The sequence below is a fragment of the Pantherophis guttatus genome, chromosome 8, assembly GCF_059756535.1.
Source record: "Pantherophis guttatus breed Tessera chromosome 8, ASM5975653v1, whole genome shotgun sequence".
In the NCBI taxonomy this organism is placed as follows: Eukaryota; Metazoa; Chordata; class Lepidosauria; order Squamata; family Colubridae; genus Pantherophis; species Pantherophis guttatus.
In genome coordinates this window covers 67,761,942-67,784,865 of record NC_142070.1, presented here as the reverse complement: position 1 = coordinate 67,784,865, position 22,924 = coordinate 67,761,942, and the positions used below count along the sequence as shown (strand labels likewise).

General features: G+C 40.5%; 1 protein-coding gene across 3 annotated transcripts in view; it reads left to right on the top strand.

Annotated features, from left to right (window-relative positions):
• Positions 1 to 14,651, top strand: part of NDST4 (N-deacetylase and N-sulfotransferase 4) — a 160,853-nt gene extending 146,202 nt beyond the window's left edge. For all 3 annotated transcript variants that reach the window (XM_034411404.3, XM_034411406.3, XM_034411405.3), the window contains 4 exons: positions 3,498 to 3,607; positions 5,430 to 5,532; positions 9,032 to 9,450; positions 14,240 to 14,651. In XM_034411404.3, the coding sequence (XP_034267295.2) occupies positions 3,498 to 3,607; positions 5,430 to 5,532; positions 9,032 to 9,151 (333 nt within the window). In that variant the 3' untranslated portion in view covers positions 9,152 to 9,450; positions 14,240 to 14,651. The remainder of the gene's footprint in view (positions 1 to 3,497; positions 3,608 to 5,429; positions 5,533 to 9,031; positions 9,451 to 14,239) is intronic.
• Positions 14,652 to 22,924: the final 8,273 nt, after the last annotated feature.

Sequence of the window (22,924 nt, the reverse complement as noted above, 5' to 3'; positions counted from 1 at the left end):
AATAACACCACTTTTTTGGAGTTTCAAGATAATCATATTCCACTGCTGGAATGGCCTGGGAATAGCCCAGACTTTAATCTATGGAGCCGAATAATGAAACTTGTTAGTCAGAAGCGACCCAGCAATAAAACCCAGTTAATAGAAGCAATCATTCAATCTTGGTTTCACATTATAACAGCTGCAGAACTAAAAGACTTGGTTCACTCCATGGGAAGACGTTGTAAGGCCGTAATTCATGTTAAAGGTTACCCGACTAAGTATTAACTGACATGGTGATAATTTTTGTATATCTCATTTTTTCCATGGTGATAATTTTTATATATCTCATTTTTTCTACGTGTTTCACTTTCCTTCTTTATACTGTAACTGCTATTCTAATAGCAAATCCTTCATAAAAGTTATTGCATTACATTCCTGATTAAATTATCTTTCCATTGATAAGTAATTTTATGGTACTACTCCAAAAAAAAAACAAACTGGTGTTATTAGCTAGTTTTAGAAAATACACTTTTCCCAAAAGGTTTCCACAATTTTGGCCATTATTGTACGTAAGCATTAGATTTCAGCCATAATCCAAAGTTTCTGAGTAGGTAATTTTATGCTAACCAGTCTCATTACTATTGAGAAATAAAAGAAGTCTGCATCAGTGATGATAAAAGATAAAGAAGACATCAATAAAATGAACTATTCAGTGAACTTCAAAGAAGAATATGCACATCTAATATCTAGTATTAACATCTCTGGCTTGGAAAGCATTTTCGCCAGTAGACCTATCTTGAGTTAGCAAGATTGGCAGGCAGACCAACAAAACTTGGCATATCAGTGGTGTTTATTACTATTTGCATTTTGGTACCACCATAGAGGAAGGAAGTCCTATATGAATTTAATGACTTCAGACCAATTGAACTCAATCAACAATTGTGCATGACACATAGATTCTATCTGGTTTCTTGATCTTCCATTTGTGAACTGGAGTAAAGAGTGAGCTGCTGTCAGCCAGTTGGGTAATTTATTTGCACAGTTGTCACTTTGCCATACCAGTAGCCAGATCAGTTGGCTGGCTAGTTTTAAACTTGTTTCACTTCGTATAATAAACTTGTTTAAACTTTGTCCCAAAAGTGTGAGAATCTAGAGCAGGGGTCGGCAACCTTAAACATTCAAAGAGCCATTTGGACCCATTTCCCACAGAAAAGAAAACACCAGGAGCCACAAAACCCCTTTGACATCTAAAATGAAGATATCACTGCATATATCGTTTTTTACCTTTATGCTATGTAAAAAAAAAAAAATCAATGAAATGCTACAGAGAAAACAAATTTTTATTTCTGCATGCAACAAAAACATTTTGAACTCCGAAAAAAAGTCACTAGGTTGAAAGTTACTTTCAGATAAAATACTTAATGTCTATTTGAGTCCTCCTCATATTTATAAAATAAAAAGCCGAACTTAAATTGTCCATGGGGTCTCATCAGCAGTGAAAGCAAATGAATCTGCCCATATACCATTAATCATGCTGTTTCCTTCTGAAACTTTTCTTTTCTTGAAATTATCCATTGTTGGCCTCCCAGAGGTCAAAAATCTCAATAAATCGCTTATTGGCAGGTGTTGCACATTGGTGGTTGTGACGTATATTTTGAACAACAGGGAGTCGCAGCAGAGGAATGAAAGAGCCACATGCGGCTCCAGAGCCGCAGGTTGCTGATCCCTGGTTTAGACTATATTGTGTGTGCACATGCACGCACGCACACACACACAAACACACACACTCACACACCTGTTTATATCTACTGCCTTCTAAGCAAACATGTACAAAACCGATAGACATTCAGGCAGATATAACTTTTCAACTGGCATAAAAGCCTTCACTCTCTACTTATGATAAGCTTAATTTTTATAATACTGTTTTAACTGAGAAATTTTGAAGTGTGGAATTGACATTGACTTCAGGGATTTTAAGAGGAAAGTCTTATTGATTACCTGTAGAACTCATAATTTTATCATTGCTTTCAATCAGCAAAGTGACTTCTCAGACTGAAATCCCTAAAGCATCAAACTTCCCACTTCTGCTTGTGAGCTCAAACTAAGTTGTCAGCGTCTGGTTCGTTTATCACTGATTCTATTTATGATTCCAATTACTGAAATTATTTCACAAACTATGTGGAACAAATCTGAAATTGGCTTTATCCAGAACTGTCTAGAGTATGGATTCTGTCTCATGTTTTAAATAAGAATTATTTTATGTATATATTCTTAAAGGCATGTTCAAAAGTTCAGTGTACTGTTTCTGGGACTTATTTGGGAAATTCTATTTATTTCAGAAATGTTAATTCTCAGAGCAGGAAATTTTAATGTTCTTAGTTTAAGTCTATGCCATTAAGTGTAGCTTCCTTTTTTCAAGGAAGGTTAATAAATGCAACTGTTTTCCTATAGCAACTTGGTCTCAGGGACTATCTTAAGATTGACCTATTTTGTCCTTCTTTTAAAGTTGGAATGTGGAATTATCTTGCTAGTATTTAAGAAATGAAGCACGGTGACCACTAGTACTCTTACTCCAGTTTGACCACTATTATCATGCTCAATTAATGGCATGGGAAAAACCAAAGTTGACTAGGCCATCCAAAGCAATCCTAATGCCTCACAGGAGATGTGTTTGTCTTCCTAAGCCAAGTAAAATGAGACAATCTTAACTTTTTTCCAAATGCATAAATCACGCTGTTATTTCACACTTCCAAATTTATACTTCCAAATTCATACTTCCAAATTTCATACAAAGAGCTGCTGATCCAGTTCTACAGAGGAATTATTGAGTCTGTTATCTGCACCTCTATAACTGTCTGGTTTGGCTCTGCAACCCAACAAGACAGACACAGACTTCAACGGATAATTAGATCTGCAGAAAAAACAATTGCTACCAACCTCCCTTCCATTGAGGACCTGTATACTGCACGAGTCAAAAAGAGGGATGTGAAAATATCTACAGACCCCTCACATCCTGGACATAAATTGTTTCAACTCAAAACAATGCTATAGGGCACTGCACACCAGAACAACTAGACACAAGAACAGTTTTTTCCTGAATGCCGTCACTCTGCTTAACAACTAATTCCCACAACACTGTCAAATAATTTACTAAGACTAGCTTCCTTACTAGTATCTATCCTTTTCCAATTATTACTATAACCATGTTGCTTGTATCTTTCAATTTTTTTGTTTTATTTGTTTCCTAGTATGATTTGATAGCTTATTAGTAACTTTGACTATCACTAAGTGTTGTCTCTTTTTATTCTTGATGAATGTATTTTATTCTCCTTATGTACTGTACACTGAGTGCATATACACCAAAGATAAATTTCTGTGTGTCCAATCACACTTGGCCAATAAAGAATTATGTTCTGTTCTATTCTATTCTATTCTATTCTATTCTATTCTATTCTATTCTATTCTATTCTATTCTTTGAGTTTTATATTTAAATAAACAATTAACGTTATCTCTACAGTTGTTAATTATTGATGGACAGCAATTAAGAAGTGACCCAGCTACCGTGATGGATGGAGTTCAGAAGTTTCTGAGTGTTTCTCCTCATTATAATTATTCTGATGCATTAACGTGAGTTGCATTTCTTCTTAAACTTCTGTATTTTGCATTAGTATCATGTTATGTTTGCGATAGTAGTTTACTCTTTTAAAAGCCTGTTAATAGCCTGCAAATATGAAGATAAGGGACTGTCTAGCTGTGATTGCTTTTTTGTAACATATTCACATTTTTCTTATTTCAAATGGCTATAGAAATGGACACTGAAATGAGAAACATTTGATGCTGTTGTTATCTGCATCAAGAAAAACTTACTTTCTGCTTCAACAGCTAATATTCCAACCTACATAATTGTGACCAAAGAATTCTATAGAGCATAATAAAAAGGTGGTCCTCGACATACAACAGTTTGTTTAGTGACTGTTCAAAGTTACAGTGGCACTGAAAAGAGTGAGTTATGACGGGTGGTCCTCGACGGGTGGTTTCGGATTATCATACTACCGGTTCACCCCGTGCACACTTGCTTCATGCGTGTGCCCAGTTCGTGCACATGCCTGCCTTCCACACAGTGCTCGGCCTTCTGGCATGAGCTTTGCTCGCACACGTGCCTTCTGTTCCCAAACCCAGCCTCAAAAACATGCCTAAATAGAATGACATAAAGCCGGGGTGGCCCACCCATGATTTCCGCTACCGGTTTGGGTAAACCAGTCCAAACCAGCTGAATGCCACCTCTGGTTATGACCTGTTTTCACACTTAGGACTTTTGCACCATCCCGATGGTCAGGTGATCAAAATTCAACTGGCAACTGACTCATATTTATGACGATTTCAGTGTCCTGGGATCATGTGATCAGCTTTTGTGACCTTCTGACAGGCAAAGTCAATGAGGAACTCAAATTCACTTCACAACTGTGTGATTCGCTCAACAACTGTAGCAATAAAGGTTGTAAAAGGGGGCAAAATTCACTGAATAAATGTCTCCTTGAGCAGCAAAAATGTTGGGCTCTATTGTGGTCGTAAGTCGAGGACTACTTGTAAGCTCCTTTTAATAGCTTCATAGTGTGTTAGCCCAATGCCTAGTGAAATATATAAATGGGCCTAAATGATATTGAATTCTATCTACATCCTTCAAAAAAATCGACCAAAGAAATAATTATTGCCAATTAAACATTTTCTTCCAAATATATTTCTTGGAAACAAATATATTGTTTGCAATATAATCCTACAGCTTCATTTCTTTTCTGGTGCACAGTGAGCAATACTATTTCTCCTCTTGGGAAATTACTGAAAACCAGCAAAAGGCCTTTGCTATGCACAAGGAAGACTGGGAAATCCAAGCTAGAAGTGAACTCCTCTCAGCATATCCATTTAATCAATGATTTATTTAGTTTTAATTGATACCACTATTAAAGATTATTTGGGCGGTGAGGATTAATGCCCTAATAGACTGAGTTGGAAAAGTAATTTCTCTTTTGTCTGAAATGTGCTGTCGTGAGTGTATATATATATAGGAATATTGCTATTATTGGAAAAAGCCCAAGGCAAAAAAAAAAAAAAAAAAACTGGGAGCAAGCTCATTATTGCTACATTCCAACCAATAATTCATTGGCCTTCCAAGGCATCTGCCAAATTTAATTAAATTTCTCAGTGTTTTTTACAGCTGCCTTTTTCACTCTTCTAAGTATGTCACAGGTCCCAAAACAATATATTCAATAGCAAGAACTGTCTCTGGCTGATTCCCTAATGTGCATTCTGAAATCCACTGAAATGTATCCATGCCCAACTTTGAAAAGTAAATTAACCACTCGCTTACACCCAGATGATTTTCTGCAATAAATAGCTTGCTGTGGGATATTGTCCTCTCCCTATGCCCACCTTCACCTATGCAATATTTTAGGTTTGATCCTCAGAAAGGATTTTGGTGTCAGCTGCTGGATGGAGGAAAAATAAAATGTCTGGGAAAAAGTAAAGGCCGAAAATACCCTCCCATGGATCAAGAGGTATTATTTTAATTGAAACATTATTGTTATTTAGTGTAATACTTACCATATTTTTTGGAGTATAAGATGCTCCAGACTACCTTTTTTAAGGTAGGGGAAACAGGGGGAAAAAATCTGCCTCTGCCTCCCAGCAATTTGCTTCCTTGCAGCAAACAGCAAACAGCCCATTTCAGTTTCAGTTTCATTTTCAGCACAGCCTGATTAGCACAAGAAAAAAAAATCTGCCTCTGCCTCCCAGCAATTTGCCTCCTTTCAGCAAATGGAGCGTGCAGCAATAGGCAATGGTATTCCCTGCAGCCTGAAATAGCTGAGGGTCGGGAGGCCAATCCAACCGACAATCAGCTCTGCTGAAGCTGAAATGGGCTGTTTGCTGTTTGCTGCAAGGAGGTAAATTGCTGGGGGGCAGAGGCCAAAAGGTGGGGACCGGCAAATGGGCAGGACTACATTTGGTGTATAAGACACACCCAAATTTTCACCCTCTTTTAGGTGGGGAAAGTGTGTCTTATACTCCAAACAATATGGTAGTATGGCCTGAAAGGGGGAATTTGGCTGTATGTGTGTGCATCAAAATCATTGAAAAGACGTGTTTCTGTTTCAGAAGGAGTGTAAATGCAGTATCTGAAAAAGATACTGAAAAAGATTTATTTAGTTTAAACAGGTGCACCACTCAGGCATTCATGCATTCATAAGCATCCTTTGCAAATAATTTTCAAAAGACGTCCGACCCTAACAATAACCATATATCATCACTGGGAACAGCATGAACTTCACATTTTGGAAGAACACTTGGCAAGGAGCCTTCTTCTCTTTTTGTTATTGATGCTCAACTTTTATTTGTATTTTTCCTTCGGATGTAATCTGTACAGTCATCACAGAGAATAGTCATTGCTCGTTCTTGCTCTTTTCATTGCTCAGCTGAGCAAATAAAGGACAAAGAAGGCCATGGGGCCCAGAGGATTTGAAGGCTGGAAATTGCTTCTCCCACCTGAAGAAGCTTCTTGTGGAAGTGTAGGATACCCAGTGGTGGGATTCAGCCAGTTCGCACCTATTCGGGAGAACCAGTTGTTAACTTTCTAAGCAGTTTGGAGAACTGGTTGTTGGAAGAGATCTTCTTTTGGTTTTTCCCACTTTATAGGGCTAATCCTGTAAGGAAGGCAGGAAGGAAACATTGTGGTGTTGTTTCTAGCCTAATCTTTATTGCCCTGCTTACAGAAACTGCCTCTCTGGTTAACCCTTATTACATTGTAACAGCTAAGGTGAAGCGCCCATCGACGTGAGTGACATTGAGTTGGCCATGCCCACACAGTCACATGACCCCCGAGCCACTCCTACCCAGCTGGTCATTAGGGCAGAGAACCGGTTGTTAAATTATTTGAATCCCACCACTGAGGATACCCAACTTTTAATGTTGCTCCTGATTACTGTTATGAGTATGTGACACCAATTATTCTTTCCATGCTTGATTTGCCATAAATACAAATCCAAAATAATTTGTTCTGACCCAGCTGCCCAAACACGAAAAACCCTCTGTAGTTGAAGTAATGATTCCTTTATTAGGAATGCAAAAGTTTCTCTCTCACTGCAGGCTAACAAGTCTGTCCGGAGATAAATAGTTGTCTGCCACACCTATTCATCTCTGCCCCCTGCCTTTTATCCCCAGAGCTAGGGTGGGGCATCGCTAGCAGCAGTGTCTCTTCCTTCCCAAGGGTCAGCCCACAGATTTCCATTGCTCTCCTCTGTCTTCTGCACATCCGCGTGTCAGGCACTGGACCCAGCTGTTCCTCCTCTTCCTCATCAGCCACCTCCAGACCTGGGGGCTGTTGACTCTCCATCTGAGGTCTGATGGACGGTCCAGCATCCATCTCTCTCTTCCTCTCTCTGCCAGTTCCATTCCCTCTTCCCCCTCGGAGCGCTCAGGTTTCCTTGATGCTGACCCCGACTCCCATGCCACCTCCTCATCTGATTCGGCTGCCGGAGAGGCTGGCAGCCTACAGGCCACAACGTAATTATTTGAACAAATGGTAATGTTAATTCCCAGGTTAGCCTCCTTTTTCAATAAATTGTATGGATTCAGATGCTGATATAACATATATACTACATATAAGCCCGTCAGTAGATAAGCCCACCCTTGAATTTTTAATGCAAATACAATGAAAAATGCAGCTCCGTGGATTAATTTACCTGCATTTTTCATGGTATTTGCAGTAAAAATTTAAGAGTGGGCTTATCCATGGATGGGCTTATATGTGAGTATATATGGAAAATATGGTACTTTTAAAAAGTCATGGATAAGCCCACCTGCAAATAAGTCAAATCCAATTTTGGAGTGCATTGTGGCACCTAAAATTCTTGGCTTGTCCACAAGTATATGTGGTAATTGATCAGTGCATACCAGGGGTGGGTTCTACTTACCTTTAATACCGGTTTGCAATGGGAGTGCACACATGTGCAGAAGCTTCTATGGATACACAGATCTTCAATTATAACATCGGGGCAGATGGGCGGAGCCTCCCACCACTTTTACTACCGGTTCTAAAGAACCGGACAGAACTGGGAGCAACCGCATACCATTGTACAGATTTTGTCTAGATTTTGACACCAATAGCCAAACTGACTTTTCTTTTTTTCTTGCCTTTTTCTTGGCATGGGAAGATTTCTTCCCATTTGCTCAACATCCTGGAGATTATAGAGGTATACCATTATTTAATAATAATAATAATAAAAGATTAGATATTTCCATCTTCTGAAGCACATGGTTATGCAAGATAATGATTTGTTGGCTGTATATCCTGCTTTTTCTCCTAAAAATTCTAAACAATACATAGAGAGTTCAGAATTATTTGTGCTGCAATAAGAACCTAGAATTAGATTGGGTCAGCGGTGAAATCCAAATTTTTTTACTACCAGTTATGTGGGCGTAGCTTGGTGGGCATGGCAGGGGAAGGATACTGCAAAATCCCCATTCCCTCCCCACTCCTGGGGGAAGGATATTGCAAAATCTCCATTCCCACTCCACTCTGGGTCAAGCCAGAGATGGTATTTGCCGATTCTCCGAACTACTCAAAATTTCCGCTGCTGGTTCTCCAAACTGCTCAAAATTTCCACTACCGGTTCTCCAAACTGCTCAGAATTTCCGCTACCAGTTCTCCAGAACCTGCTGAATTTCACCCCTGGATTGGTCTTATAATAAATGTCCATGTCTAAGTATGAATTTAAACCTGAGTCTCCCCACTCTTAATCCAATACTTCAAACATTACAATCACACTTGTTCCTATATGCAGTTGATGTACAAGATCAAACAATTAATATGTGATCAATTTATAGTTAGTTAATTCAAAAATGTATGAATAGTTAAATATATGTATTTCTCAATCTTTGCGCATCTTCTGCATAACTTGGAATTATATTTTATATCATGGGATATTTTTCAGAAATGAAGCATGAAACTAAAACATTGTTAACTATCTGAAAGTTATTTTTTTTTCCCCTTATTCTCAGTCTAGGACATTCCTTTCAAATTACTACAGAGATCACAATGTGGAACTGTCCAAATTGTTGCACAGGCTGGGACAACCTTTGCCGTCCTGGCTAAGACAAGAGCTCCAGAAACTGAGATAGCACAGAACAGAAGTGAAACCACTTCGTCCTTCCCTTCACTTCCTGGCTCACTCTCAGCTGTCAATCGAAGATCTGATGATATTAAGGACATTAAAAAAAAAAAAGGCTGCACCAAAAACAAGCAAATCAAACAATCAGAGCTTTGAAGTATTATCCTTTATCCATTATGGGATTCACATATATTCTGCATATCCGGAAACTGTACTATATATGACTATATGACCTTGAGTTATCACCATATATGACAAATTACAGTTTGTCAGGAGAAAGAATGGATGCATCTCACCATGGATTGCAAGGTTTGTAAAAAAAAATTATTATTTTTTTGATAACTTCACTTTTAATCAGTAGTTTATTCTCCAAAGGTATATCTTTTATAAGTAGACTTGCTTTTTGCTTGCTTGCTTTTTCCTCCTTAACAATACTGAAAATATTTCAAACAGAAATATTCTAATCTTTGGCTAGGAGTTTCCCAGCTCTTCAGGTAACTGTTTAGTATGGTACAGTAAAACCATTCTGTATCTAGTTTTTAATGCGCTGATTAAAACCTATCTTTCAACTGACTGCAATTACATAAAGAGAGTTGTTCAAACATGTTTTTATAAGAAATTACCACTGATCAATGAAACACTTTAGATGAGAGGTTTATTTATTTATTTTTTTTGAAAAGTTTTTCAGTTTTATTTCGTATACATATAATATAAAATGTTCATTTTCTTATACATAATTAATCATACCTATACATGTTTTCCTTAAAGAAAGCATTAAAATAAGGCATTTTAATTACATTCGGAGTTGCTCTTCTACCCTTTCTTCCCTCATTTTGCAACAAACTTACTTCTTCTCCTCCTCTTTTCCTTCCATCCCTCTCCTCTCCTACTTTCTCCTTCCTCCTCTCCTACCTCATCCTACTTCCCCTTCCTTTCCCCCACTCCTCTCTTCTTTTCCCTCTTCTCACCTTCTTACCTTCTCTCCTACTCCTGTCCCCTACCCTTCCTTTCTCTCCTTTTCCCTTTCTTCCATTCATCTCCCTCCCTCTCCTCTTCCTCCTCTCTCCTCCTCTCTCCTTTCTATCTTCTTTGCTGTGGACTATTCTCCTTGTCTGGTATCAGAGCAACTCCTATATTCTAATAGTATATGTACTTTCTTTCAATTTCTTTTCAGATTTATTCTATCTATCATTATTATCATCATAATTGTACATTTATTTTTATTATCTTCTTTCTTTCCCCCCCCCCCCCATCCCCCTTTTTCATTTACTCTGGTGTGTTCTGGGTTTCTATTTCTTTTTTATCCTCTCCCTCGTTTAACTTTCTATTGTCTAAAAGATGAGAGGTTTCAAACTCGCAGCCCATGGCCCAGATGCGTCACACGCTGGCCACGCCCACCCCCAGTTTAGTGAAGCGGGAAAAGGTCATGATACATCATATGACAATGCTCTGACGATGCTAGTTTGACACCACTGCTTTAGATGATTTAATATGCAGGATACAAGCAGTCATCAAGCACCCCATCCAGAAATAACTGTCCTCAAAACAGAGCTAATAAAACCCATCATAGAATGGAGCAAGATAGCTCCAGCTCCACTAAATTAATCATATCACCTGCTAAACAATGTTCCACAACCCTCAAATAAATAGTGTACGCACCCTACAATCAACATTTCCACTTGCTGCAATTTAATTTAATTTAATTTAATTTATCGCATTTCTATGCCGCCCAACTCCCAAGGGACTCTGGGCGGCTCACAGCAAAAACAATGCGAACAATGAACACAGAAAAATTATTAAAAAACATTATAAAAACATTTTAAAAACATTAAAAACCCATGCACACCATTCATGGCCGGATCTCGCAAGATTGCAACAGCGAGATCAAGGGCCCCAGGCCTGCCGGAACAGCCAGGTCTTCACCGCTTTCCGGAAGGCCAATAGGGTGGGGGTAGTCCAGATCTCAGGAGGTAACTGATTCCAGAGATCTGGGGCAGCCACAGAGAAGGCCCTCCCCCGCGGGCCCGCCAGCCGGCATTGCTTAGCTGACAGGACCCGGAGGAGACCAACTCTGTGGGATCTTACCAGTCGCTGGGAGCTATGCGGTAGAAGGCGGTCTTGAATATAGCTCCAGCTAATGCCCATAATAATATTTTAAAAGTCTATTTCTTATGGTGGATTCCATAAAGCCCACACAGTTGTTCTGCAGACAAGGAATGCTGTTTCTTCAGTCTTACAAATTAGAGCCTCAAGACTCAAAACAGTGTTAACCCTGCTGAAGACTAAATCGGGAGAAGAAAATCTATGGAGAAGTGCTGCTCACTTTTCATGTTGCTTCTCAGATCCAAAGAATACTCACAGCATTTGTGAATTGAGCCTCAGTGGTGGGATTCAAAAATTTTTTACTACCGGTTCTGTGGGCATGGCTTGGTGGGCGTGGCTTGGGCGTGGCAGGGGAAGGATACTGTAAAATCTCCATTCCCACCCCACTCCAGGGGAAGGATATTGTACAATCTCCGTTCCCTCCCCACTCCAGGGGAAGGATACTGCAAAATCCCCATTTCCTTCCGATCAGCTGGGACTTGGGAGGCAGAAAATAGATGGGGGCGGGGGCAGTCAGAGGTGATATTTACTGGTTCTCCAAACTACTCAAAATTTCCGCTACCAGTTCTCCAGAACTGGTCAGAACCCGCTGAATACCACCTCTGGCCTGTTTGCTTAGCCATCTTGAAACCAGCATTTCCTCCCTTTAGTTCCATTCAATAATAGATTTTTTACAAAGCCTAAAGATAGCATAGTGGGCAGTAAAAAAAAGGGAAAATCCATTGTTTTCCCCATCTCCTAACTTGTATACAATGGTCTAATAAAGCTCCAGGCTCCATGGTATATCAATATATCAGTTGCAACAATTGAAGCCTTGTGTCTTTTGTACAGGCATAACATTAAAAGGGGGGAAGATTTCAACTGTACGTTTGCAATCATGATCTTGCCTTTTAAAAAAATCTTTCAGATGTTTCATTAGAATCCAGTGTGGATCCCATCTAGGCTTGTCCCCATCCCAATCGCCCCAAAAGGAAGGCTTCAAACTTCCTTTTTTTTTAGATTGCAATTCATCCTCTAGCTTTGATTTATTGCTGAGCACATTGCTGAGCACATTGTAAGCCGCCCGAGTCTCCGGAGAAGGGCGGCATATAAATCAAATTTATATATATATATACACACACACACACACACACACACACACACACACACACACAGTTTCAATCTGGATTGTTAGAATAATCAGCCATCATGTTGGTGATGGCATTGCAGGGAAGAGCAGGGGTTGGACTAGAAAACTAGAAGAAGATTCTGAATATACTTGTCCAAAAGTATATCATATTCAATTATTTTTTTAAATGCTGGGGAAAACAATCTGCACAACCAATCTTGGATGTCAATCTAGATGTTGTATTTTGGACAAGCTGACATTTCTGAACTCTTCTCAGTGGTAGCTTAATGTATATTGATTATCACAATAATCAAAAGATATTTGTTCGGAATTTATCAGATGCTTCCTTGTGTTAAAATAAACATTTGAACTACTAAGAAAATGTTTCCTTCTGCTCAATCGAGATTCGTTCCGCAAACTACTTCAGTATAAAATTATAAGTTTATTTTATACTTTATTTTCTTAGCTGCTGCAGAATCTAGCAGCAAATATTATCTCCAAAGCAGTTTTGTTATGAGGAACCTTTCCATTGCAACTATACATTTTGTACAGAGGAATTCTTTGTATACAGGTCGTCCTCGACTTACGACCATTGAGCCCAACACTTGTTGTTAAGTGAGACATTTGTTAAGTTAGTTTTACCCCATTCTGCAACCTTTCTTGCCATAGTTGTTAAGTGAATCACTGCAGTTAATATCTTAGTAAGTGAATCTGGCTTCCCCATTGATTTTGCTTGTCAAAAGTTTGCAAAAGTTGACACATCACCCTGTGACACTGCAACAGTCATAAGTATGAACTAGTTGCCAAGTATCTGAATTTTGATCACATCCTCATAGGGATGCTACAAAGGTCTTAAGGATGAAAAATGGTCATAAGTCAATGTTGTAACTTTGAACAGTCACTAAATGAACTGTTATAAGTTAAGGACTACCTGTATTGGCTATCCGTATTGGATCCTTACAGGGATTAGCCTGAGATCCTAATAAAACTTTTTAGTTGGGGTTGGAGAATAAATAGATGTATTGCCAGGGATGAAATCCAGCAGGTTCTGACAGGTTCTAGAGAACTGGTAGCGGAAATTTTAAGTAGTATGGAGAACCGGCAAATACCACCTCTGGCTGGTCCCAGAGTAGGGTGGGAATGAAGGATATTTTGCAATATCCTTCCCCTGGAGTGGAGTGGAAATGGAGATTTTGCAGTATTTTGCAGTATCTTTCCCCTGCCATGCCCACCAAGCCACGCCCACAGAACCGGTAGTAAAAAAATTTGAATTTCATCACTGCGTATTGCCTCCCCCACCCAACTCCATCTTAAAATTCCTTACTTTGTCTCACATGCAATTCTGGAGGGACTTCCAACCATTTAAAATAAAATTTCCTTATATAAAGTATATTACCGAAGCAATAAACCTTGTTCCAGTTCATTTAATTCTGAATGAAAAGATCTTTACATTGTGTGTCTTTCCTCCTCCAGAAACTCTGCTAAAAATTATCTGGGTTGCTAATCCCTGTAACTCCCTTTCTTTCATGATTGCCTAAAACTCACCTAATTTCACACAATCTTTGCAAGCAAGTTAGAATATTAATTTTCATTCTTTTCCTAAGAATCTTCACCACCTTTCACCTTTGAAGCTGTTTAAAAATGTTAGGGAAACCTTTTGTCTCAAAGCATAGAATACTTATGCTGCAGGGGAAAAAATGTAAATTATCTTACCCTTAGCACTTTTATGGAATTATGAGTCCTCGGATTCTATGAAGAAGAGGAAGTCATAGTAATTAAATTGAAATTAATTGAATGACCATTTCTAACATCAAAATGCTATCAAAGGGAATGATTATTATATACATTTTTTTAAAATGTGGTTTGTTTGTTTTTTTCTGCATCCAGTGCATCCTTCCCATGCAGTTTCAAAAATGTGGATTCCAGGACTCGACATTTCCCAGTATTACTTCATCTACAATGATGAATAAAGATTCACAAGCGACTACAATTCTTCTATCTGCAGAAGCTGGATTTTGTAAACCTACACAGAGAGACAGAAAATATAGTCTTCCCACTGGAAACTAATTCTGATACTTTCATATTAACTGCCTTGAAATGGATTGTTTTGTATCTTAACCATTGCAAATCCCAATTCTCTCCACATATATTTGATGCTGAAACTACAGGAGATATAATTTTCCACTTCTAGATTTATTTGGGAGGTTTATTTTATTTATTTGTTCAGGGGACGGCATCAAACTTGTGCCTCATTTTTTTTTCGTCTTCGCACTTCTATAGAATAAACACTTCTACTGCACTGTTCTGAGGGGGATTTCCATCATTTCACAGGATTTCTAAATATTTGATTGAAGGTGTGTTATTCCTCCAATCCCAAGTGCTCTCTCTTTTTATATGTCAATTTCTCCACTGACATCATTTCTCTTGTTCTTATAATTTGTTCACAAGGTCACTCAGCACTGAAGAATAAGAAGCTCAGCTTTGGAGAATTCGCCTTTATTCCCAGCATAATTCATAAACAAGCAACCTGGGCATAGTCCAACAATTGCTGTACCCATCATGTTAATTGTTAGTTTCAATCTGAATCATGATGATCCTATTCAATTAGCTAAACATGATTAACATGTCAGTATCACTTTTTATTCTTTGACCAAGGGTGATGCTTACTTGCATTCAAAGAAAGTTGTGTCATCTCCAGGATAGAAACAATTAACAAAGTATTATACAACCCAGTGGTGAAATCCTTCACTGGTTTGCTGCCCACCCATGCGCGGTACGTGCCAAACACAGGCTTCGCGCAGAAAAAGGAGGCTTAAGAAGGTAAGTAGAACAGGGAGGGGAGAACAGTTGTGCCGCGCAATTTAGATTCGCTAGAAAGCAGGATTTCCTGCTTTCTAGCGAATATAAATCACGCGGCACAGCTGATCATCAGAAATACCGGTCTGGACAAACTGGTAGCCTTTTTTTACTACTGGGTGAACTGGTGCGAACAGGTAGCATTTCACCCCTGATATAACCCCAGAAGGAACAAAAGTTTCTCTGCTATTTAGAATGTGTGAATATAGCTTCTAATTAGGCAGCTCATTCTGACATTCTACAAGCAAAGTCCCTATCACTGTGGCTTCATTTTGAAAGAGGATAGATCTAAATTCTAGAAAAGATAATTCTCCTTTCTTCTCAATTACTCCAAGTACAACACACACAAACAATTCTGAAGCCTGCTGGGGGCATGATCAGGAAACATACGATCGTATTGCATCACAATAACATTGGGAACTGACTTACAGCTACTGGAAGACTTAAACCAGGGGTCTCACACTGGTGGCCTGCAGGCAAGATGCGTCATGGGTAGGCCACACCCAGCCCAGCTCCACAGATGGGAAAAAGTCACAAAATGTCACGTGACAGCAACGTGATGCAGTGAGTTTGACACCCGTGACTTAAACTATTCAATTTCATTCCTAATCTTTGCAGAGATGGAATACAGATTTAATTACCTATCACAATTCCTTCCTTTCAATGACTGCCTCTTGGGCAGTTTCACGATTGACTGGGTGTCAAAATTCATTATCTTAACTGTGCAATTTTTCAGGTGAAGCCTACCCTCCCTAGTTGTCTAAAGTTCAAAGTTTACCTGCTCAAAATTGTTAAGTCTACTTATTTATCCAGTAAATCTTTAGGCTGGTCCATTCGCAATTACTTCTGGCATTTGGCAACATTTAAAAGCAGTTTCCTTGCCTTTGGTTGGTTTTTTCCAACTGCTATTGTCTGCCATTACAGATAGTCCTCGACTTACGACCACAATTGAGCCCAAAATTTATGTGCCTAGGTGAGAAATTTATTAAGCGAGTTTTGCCCCATTTTATGACTTTTCTCACCACATTTGTTAAGTGAATTTTAAGTTCTTAAGTTAGTACTAGTGAATCTGCCTTCCCCATTGAATTTGCTTGTCAGAAAGTTGCAAAAGGGGACTACATGACACCAGGACACTGCAACCATCATATATGTGAGTCAGTTGTCAAGCAGCTGAATGTAAATCACATGACCATGGGGATACTGCAATGGTTGTAATTGTGAAAAATGGTCATAAGCAGGGGTAAAATCCAGCAGGTTCTTACAGGTTCTGAAGAACCGGTAGCGGAAATTTTGAGCAGTCAGAGAAACGGTTGCAGAAATTTTGAGTAGTTTGGAGAACTGCCAAATATCACCTCTGGCTGGCCCCAGAGTGGGGTGGGAAAGGAGATTTTGCACTATCCTTCCCATGCCACGCCCACCAAATCACGCCCACAGAACCGATAGCAAAAAAATTTGGATTTCATCACTGGTCATAAGTCACTTTTTTCAGTTCCATTGTAACTTTGAACAGTCACTAAATGAACTGTTGTAAGTTGAGAACTATCTGTACAATAGTTCTTCTTCTCCAACCACTTTCCCTTCCTCTTATGTCAAAGCACTCTTTAAACATAGCAAGCCAGTCTTAAAAACTCATTCCCCCATGGAATGGCTTACTCACTCATAGTCTGGGATTTTTTTTCTTCACTACTTTCAAACATTCACAGGCCCATCCATTCATCTCAATCTAAGGCCTGAGGGAACAGCCAGTCCATATAAGTAAGTTTTGAATCAAGCAAAGATTCATCTTCTAAAGATTTCAGATTAAACATACTCCTCTAGCTCAAGCAGAGAAGTTGTAAAATCTGTTTAGGATGGATCCTGTTATCTATAGGATTGATCTGTCCCCGTCCACACACACACACAAACACAGCCAGCCGAGGGTTAAGAAAGTACTTGGCACGGACACAGGTCATTATCTCAAACTTGGCAGCAATATAATCACCGTCTGCCAAGAGCTTTTACTGCAACAGATAACACAAAATTACATACGCATTGCAAATAGTCCAACAAAACAATATTTCTTTCGGCAGCTTCAGACGTTGTTCAAGTGACTAGCCAAAGTTCTTTTTTGTTCATCACGGAGTTTTACCAGCCACCACCCTCTTTTATATAGTCTCTGGGGTGTGGTCCAGTGACTCAGTTCTAATCCCTAGCACGCCTCCTTAACTGCTGCAACTGTTTATCACGCCTTCGTTGGCGTGCATCCAGGAATGACAGCTCTCCTTCACTCTCATCCGAGACACCTGGCTCCTGGCTAATCTCCTCTCCCTTGGCCGGCACCTGAGACAGTGCCAGAGGGGAGGGGCCTGGAGAGGGAGGCCTGGCTGACTCCTCTTCCTCATGTTTGGAGCTTTCTTCCTCCGATGAGATAGGCTCAGAGGGCGGGGCCACAACAAGGATCTGGAACAATGGTGGGTTGCCCCCGATTCGCACCGGTTCTATAGAACCGGTAGTAAAACCAGCGGGAGGCTCCGCCCACCGACCCCGACATCATCAGAATGCTTCTGCGCATGCGCGCGGCCCCGTTGCGAACCGGTAGCAAAGGTAAATAGAACCCACCCCTGATCTGGAACCACATTAGAAGTGTCTCGTGTCATTTCAGCAAGATTTCAGAGTCCTCTTGTAAAAGTGTACTCTTTGTAGGGAGTAACAGGAATGAAGCATTATACAGCTAGTCCTTGTTTAGCGACTGCCTTGGTTTGCAGTCACAATAATTTTGTGATTTACAACCTTTGTAGCATCTCTCCCAGTCACATGTTTGCCGTTACAGCCCGTTAAAGTGGGCATTGTCCTGTCCTTGATCTGTTTGTTTTCCCTCCGTCCGCCAACCATCCTTGCAGAGTGGAGAAATTGCCGAAGCAAGCGATCTCTTTCTGAGCTGCTTTTCTCCATAGTGCAGTGCTAACTGCAAGTTAACAGGTTTAGTTCTGTGACCTTTAACTAATGGATTACAACCCTCTGGCCAGCTGGCAGTGCTGCCTGACACTGACAAGACCTTAATCAGTTCCACAGTAAAGGGTTTTGGTTGCCTCCTGTGTAGCTCATAGCTCACAGCTCTGTTTGCATGCTAGGCAAATAGGTGGTGCTAGTGCACTTCTTTCAATGTGTATATCTGGGTGGGTGCCTGCTTTCTTTCTTGCAATCCCTTCCTTTCCAGTGACTGTAAATACAAACTTTAATTCTCATCCTGCTGTTTATCCCATAGCAGGGATGAGCATTCCAACAGGCAGGGAAATAAAAATGAAGGGCTGTGATGGCTAACCTTTTCTGGACCGAGTGCCCAAAGTGCGCGCACCTGAATCCCCAAAATGCAATGTGCATGCGGCCCCCGCACATGTGCCCCACTGTTCTGCCCCAGCTCTGAATTCCCGAGGATATAGACACACACCAACGGTCCTTATCAAATTTATTAAGTAGCAAGAATAAACCAAAGTCCGGCAAAAGTTGGCAACCAGCCCAGAAAGCAAGATACGATAAGACTTTTCCAAAAATGCTCTGATGATAATTACAAGTTGTTTCTAGCAAGAAACTTACTAATGGCGTGTGACTTAAATAGGCTAAGAGAGTGGCCAATTATCCTCAAGCCTTACTCTCGAGGAGACCTCCTCCTCCTGAGTAGCCACTCCTGCCTTTTGGCAGCCCTGCGTGCTCGAGCATTGAGAAGAGGCTCCTCCACTTCGCTCTCTCCACTTGAAGGAGCCTTTGGAGGTTCTGAAGGCCCTGGCTGAGTCTCTGCCTCTGGCACCACATCCTCTTCAGCCTCCTCGCTGTCCGAAGCGAGCGCCGGCTGGTCCGGCTGCTGGCGCGACACCACACCAGCCTCCTCATCGTCGGGATCAGCCACAATCTGCGCAGGCCACTGGGGGGCCACAACACCCACCCCCATGCATGCACACAGCCCCCCACATGTACCCTGCCCCCTCACATGCATGTGCGGCCCACACACACAACCTGTCCCCCCCATGCATGCACGGCAGAGACCCAAAGACCAACTGGCTGGCGGGAAGCATGTGCACATTCGCAGCGGAGGTGAACTGGGTCGAAAGCAGTGGTGGGTTGCCCCCGGTTCGCACCAGTTCTATAGAACTGGTAGTAAAACCGGCGGGAGGATCCGTCCACTGACCCTGACATCATGAAAATGCTTCTGTGCATGCTTGCCCCATTGCGAACTGGTAGTTGTTCTATCCCCGTCCCCACACACACACAAACAGCCAGCCAGGGATTAAAGAATTACTTGGCACACACAAGGTTCGTTATCAGGAACTTGGCAGCAATACGATAACCGTCTGCCAAGTGCTTTACTTCAAGAAGAGGGAGATCCACCAGATAAACACCAACAAATACACACAGTTTTCAAAACAGTCCAGCTCAAACAGAAACCTTCAGCAGATTCAGGCGTTGTACAAAGTGACTAGCCAGAAGTTAGCTTTGTCCGTCACAGAGTCTAAATGGCCACCACACTCTCTTATATAGCCTGTGGGGTGTGGTCCAGTGACTCAGCTTAATCCCTGGCACGCCTCCTCATCTGCTGCAAACGTTTATCTCGCCTTCGTTGGCGTGGATCCAGGAACGACGTATCACCGTCATCGCTGTCATCAGAGACACCTGGCTCCTGGCCAATCTCCTCTCCCTCGGCAGACACCTGAGGCACAGCCAGAGAGGAGGGGCCTGGAGAGGGAGGCCTGGCCGGCTCCATCCTTCATGTTCGGAGCCTTCTCCCTCCGATAAGATGGGCTCGGGGGTTGGAGCCACAACAGTAGTAACAGTAAGTAGAACGCACCCCAATCGACAGCTAACGTGCTATCAGAGAGGGCGCTGCGTGCCACCTCTGGCACGCATGCCATAGGTTCATCATCATGGGGCTATAAGATTTGTCTTTTTACCCAGCTTCTTTGTGAATCAAGTTCTAGGAACCTTTGTTGCCATTTTGGCTCACTCGGCTGTTCAGAATCATACCTTTCTAAGACTGTAAAGCAAAAGGAAAGATGAGACAAAATTATAAACACAGTCACAGTTCTGTGATTTTTCACTTAGAGACAACTTCAGCCAAGTCACAGGATCCTATTGCAGTCGCAAAACAAGGACTACCTGTAATTTCACCTTGTATAGACTGCCGAGATCAGGCACTATATTCCATATTTTGTACCATTCTTCAAAGGAAGAATTGCTTAATTTAATTAGCAAAGATTGAAAAATGAATATGTCAACCTAAGGGTGAAATCCTGTTCAGCAGAATCCATAAAGATAAGGGATTGGAGAGGCAAATTTGTTCCACACTGAGTGTGATTTCCTAGTAAATGCTATGTATAGTTTATACTTTACTTTTTCCTTGTAAACTAGACTTAACTCACAATAATAGACTGCAGCAAATCCTATTCATAATGCAGGCAGGGAAAGTTAAAAATGGATTACCAACACACTTATTTATTTATTAAGAGTCAGGCATCACTCTACCCCAAAACATCCTTGGGCAGGTCATAATATTAAACAAGAAACAAACACAATGCAGTATAATAAAGCAGATCTGCAGAAGCTGTTGCAAATTTCATGTGCCTTCTTCCTGAAATAAATATATATTTCCAAGATTCGGCTTCTCACATTTTTGTAGGCATATATTTTCACTATAGACAAATTGTGTGTTTAATGCTTAACTTCTAAGCATTCCCCATCCTGTACTAATTTAAAATTAATATTATTTGCTAGTATTTCTTGCAAATATTTTATTATAATATCCTCTTGGTTTTACGTTTTTCCAAAAATAGGCCTCATTTTAAAACACTGATAAATAAAGGTAGGGTGATTAGACTAATTTGTAAGTGTATGAAATTTGGTTTGACACAAACTACATTTGTAGTCTCAGGAAATTCTCTAAAAACATATAAATAATTCTCCCTTTGTCTTTCTGCTTTGCACATATAACTAATATAAGAATACACCATTCTACCAAAGTAATTTAATTTGAGCATGAATCAAAAATGCTACATTAACCTATTGAAATATTCTCTTAGAGAGCTTCAAACAACCATTTTTAAGTTTTCTAATGTTTTAGCAACTAAGATCGTTTCCTTCTTTTTTTAAAAAAAAGGCTAGAACCAGATCATAACAACAAGAACTGAAAGAAACTGAATTTGATAGCAAGATTTACAGGTAGTCCTCTGTTTACAATGGCAGTGGGATTGCGGTCACTAAACAAGCAATGTGGTCAGAAAGCGCATTGTCACATAACCACATTGCATAATGATAACAGCCCTGGGAATCCCAATCACAACCTCAAGGCAGGAATCTCAGGTGAGGAGCACAGAGGTACCACAGCAGGTGTGCCACAAAAAGTAGGGAAGACCAGGAGAGAACATAGGACTACATGCAAGCTTGGATATTAGCCTTCTCAGGTAGACCAACAAGAATTCTACTTTATTGTAAGACTACCTTAATAGAGAGGGATGCGGCGGCTCGGGTGCGAAGACGCTGAGCTTGTTGATCAGAAAGGTTGGCAGTTCAGCGGTTCGAATCCCTAGTGCCGTGTAACGGGGTGAGCTCCCGTTACTTGTCCCAGCTTCTGCCAACCTAGCAGTTCGAAAGCAGGTAAAAAATGGAAGTAGAAAAATAGGGACCGCCTTTGGTGGGAAGGTAACAGCGTTTCATGCGCCATTTCATGCTGGCCAAATAACCACAAAGAAGTCTTCGGACAGCACTGGCTTTTCAGCTTTGAAACGGAGATGAGCACCACCCCCTAGAGTTGGGAACGACTAGCACATATGTGCGAGGGGAACCTTTACCTCTACTTTACCTTAATAGAGCTTACAAATCTGGAAGTACAAACCTCCTGCTGTCTTCTTTACAGGCTGAGAAGGTCTGGAGTGTCTCTCCTGAACATGTTTTCAACCCATATTGCAGCTATGGAGCATACCCTCTCTTGTCTGAGCATTCCTAAGCAGCATTTCTTTACTCCAGATCTCAAGGTCTTTCTTACATACCATTGCATGGGAAACTGGGAGGAGGCCTGGAAGGGCATATGCAGGAAGCACAAAAGTCAGGAGAGGACCTGGGAGAATTGGGGCTGCTGGTGGAAGAAAAAGCAGGAGCCAGTGACCTTCCCTGCCAGCTTCTCCATTGATTTTGCTTGTGAGAAGCTGGAAGGGCAGGTCACAAATGATAATCACGTGACTGTGTGTGTCCCACACACCTGGATCATGAACGAATGACCACAGAGGTGTTCCAATGGCGAGAATTTTAGGATTGGTTACACGTCCACTTTTTCAGTGCCACTGTTAACTTTGAATGGTAGCTATCTATGAATGGACAATATTTGCTGTAACTTTCTCCAGATCAAAATCTGACTTAAGGAGAAGTTTTGGTTAAATAGTCATGTGTCTTTTTCTGACTAAATTAAAAGCCTTAATTGGGTAGTGTGATCTTTTTATTGGATTTATCGTTATGAGAAAATGAAACATTCTACTGAAGACGCAGTTAACCACTTTATTAAAAATTCTAAAAATACTCAGCCTAGAATGTAATAAAAGTTTAGATCTAGTGCAATAAAACTCTGTTTAATTTGGGTGTTGGTCACATTCAGTCCAGACTGATTTCTTTAATTCTGCCAATTCTGAAGTGACAATAAAGAAGCCAGTTTCTCATTCTACAATACAAAAGTTCCCTAAAGTTCAAACACTTAAATAT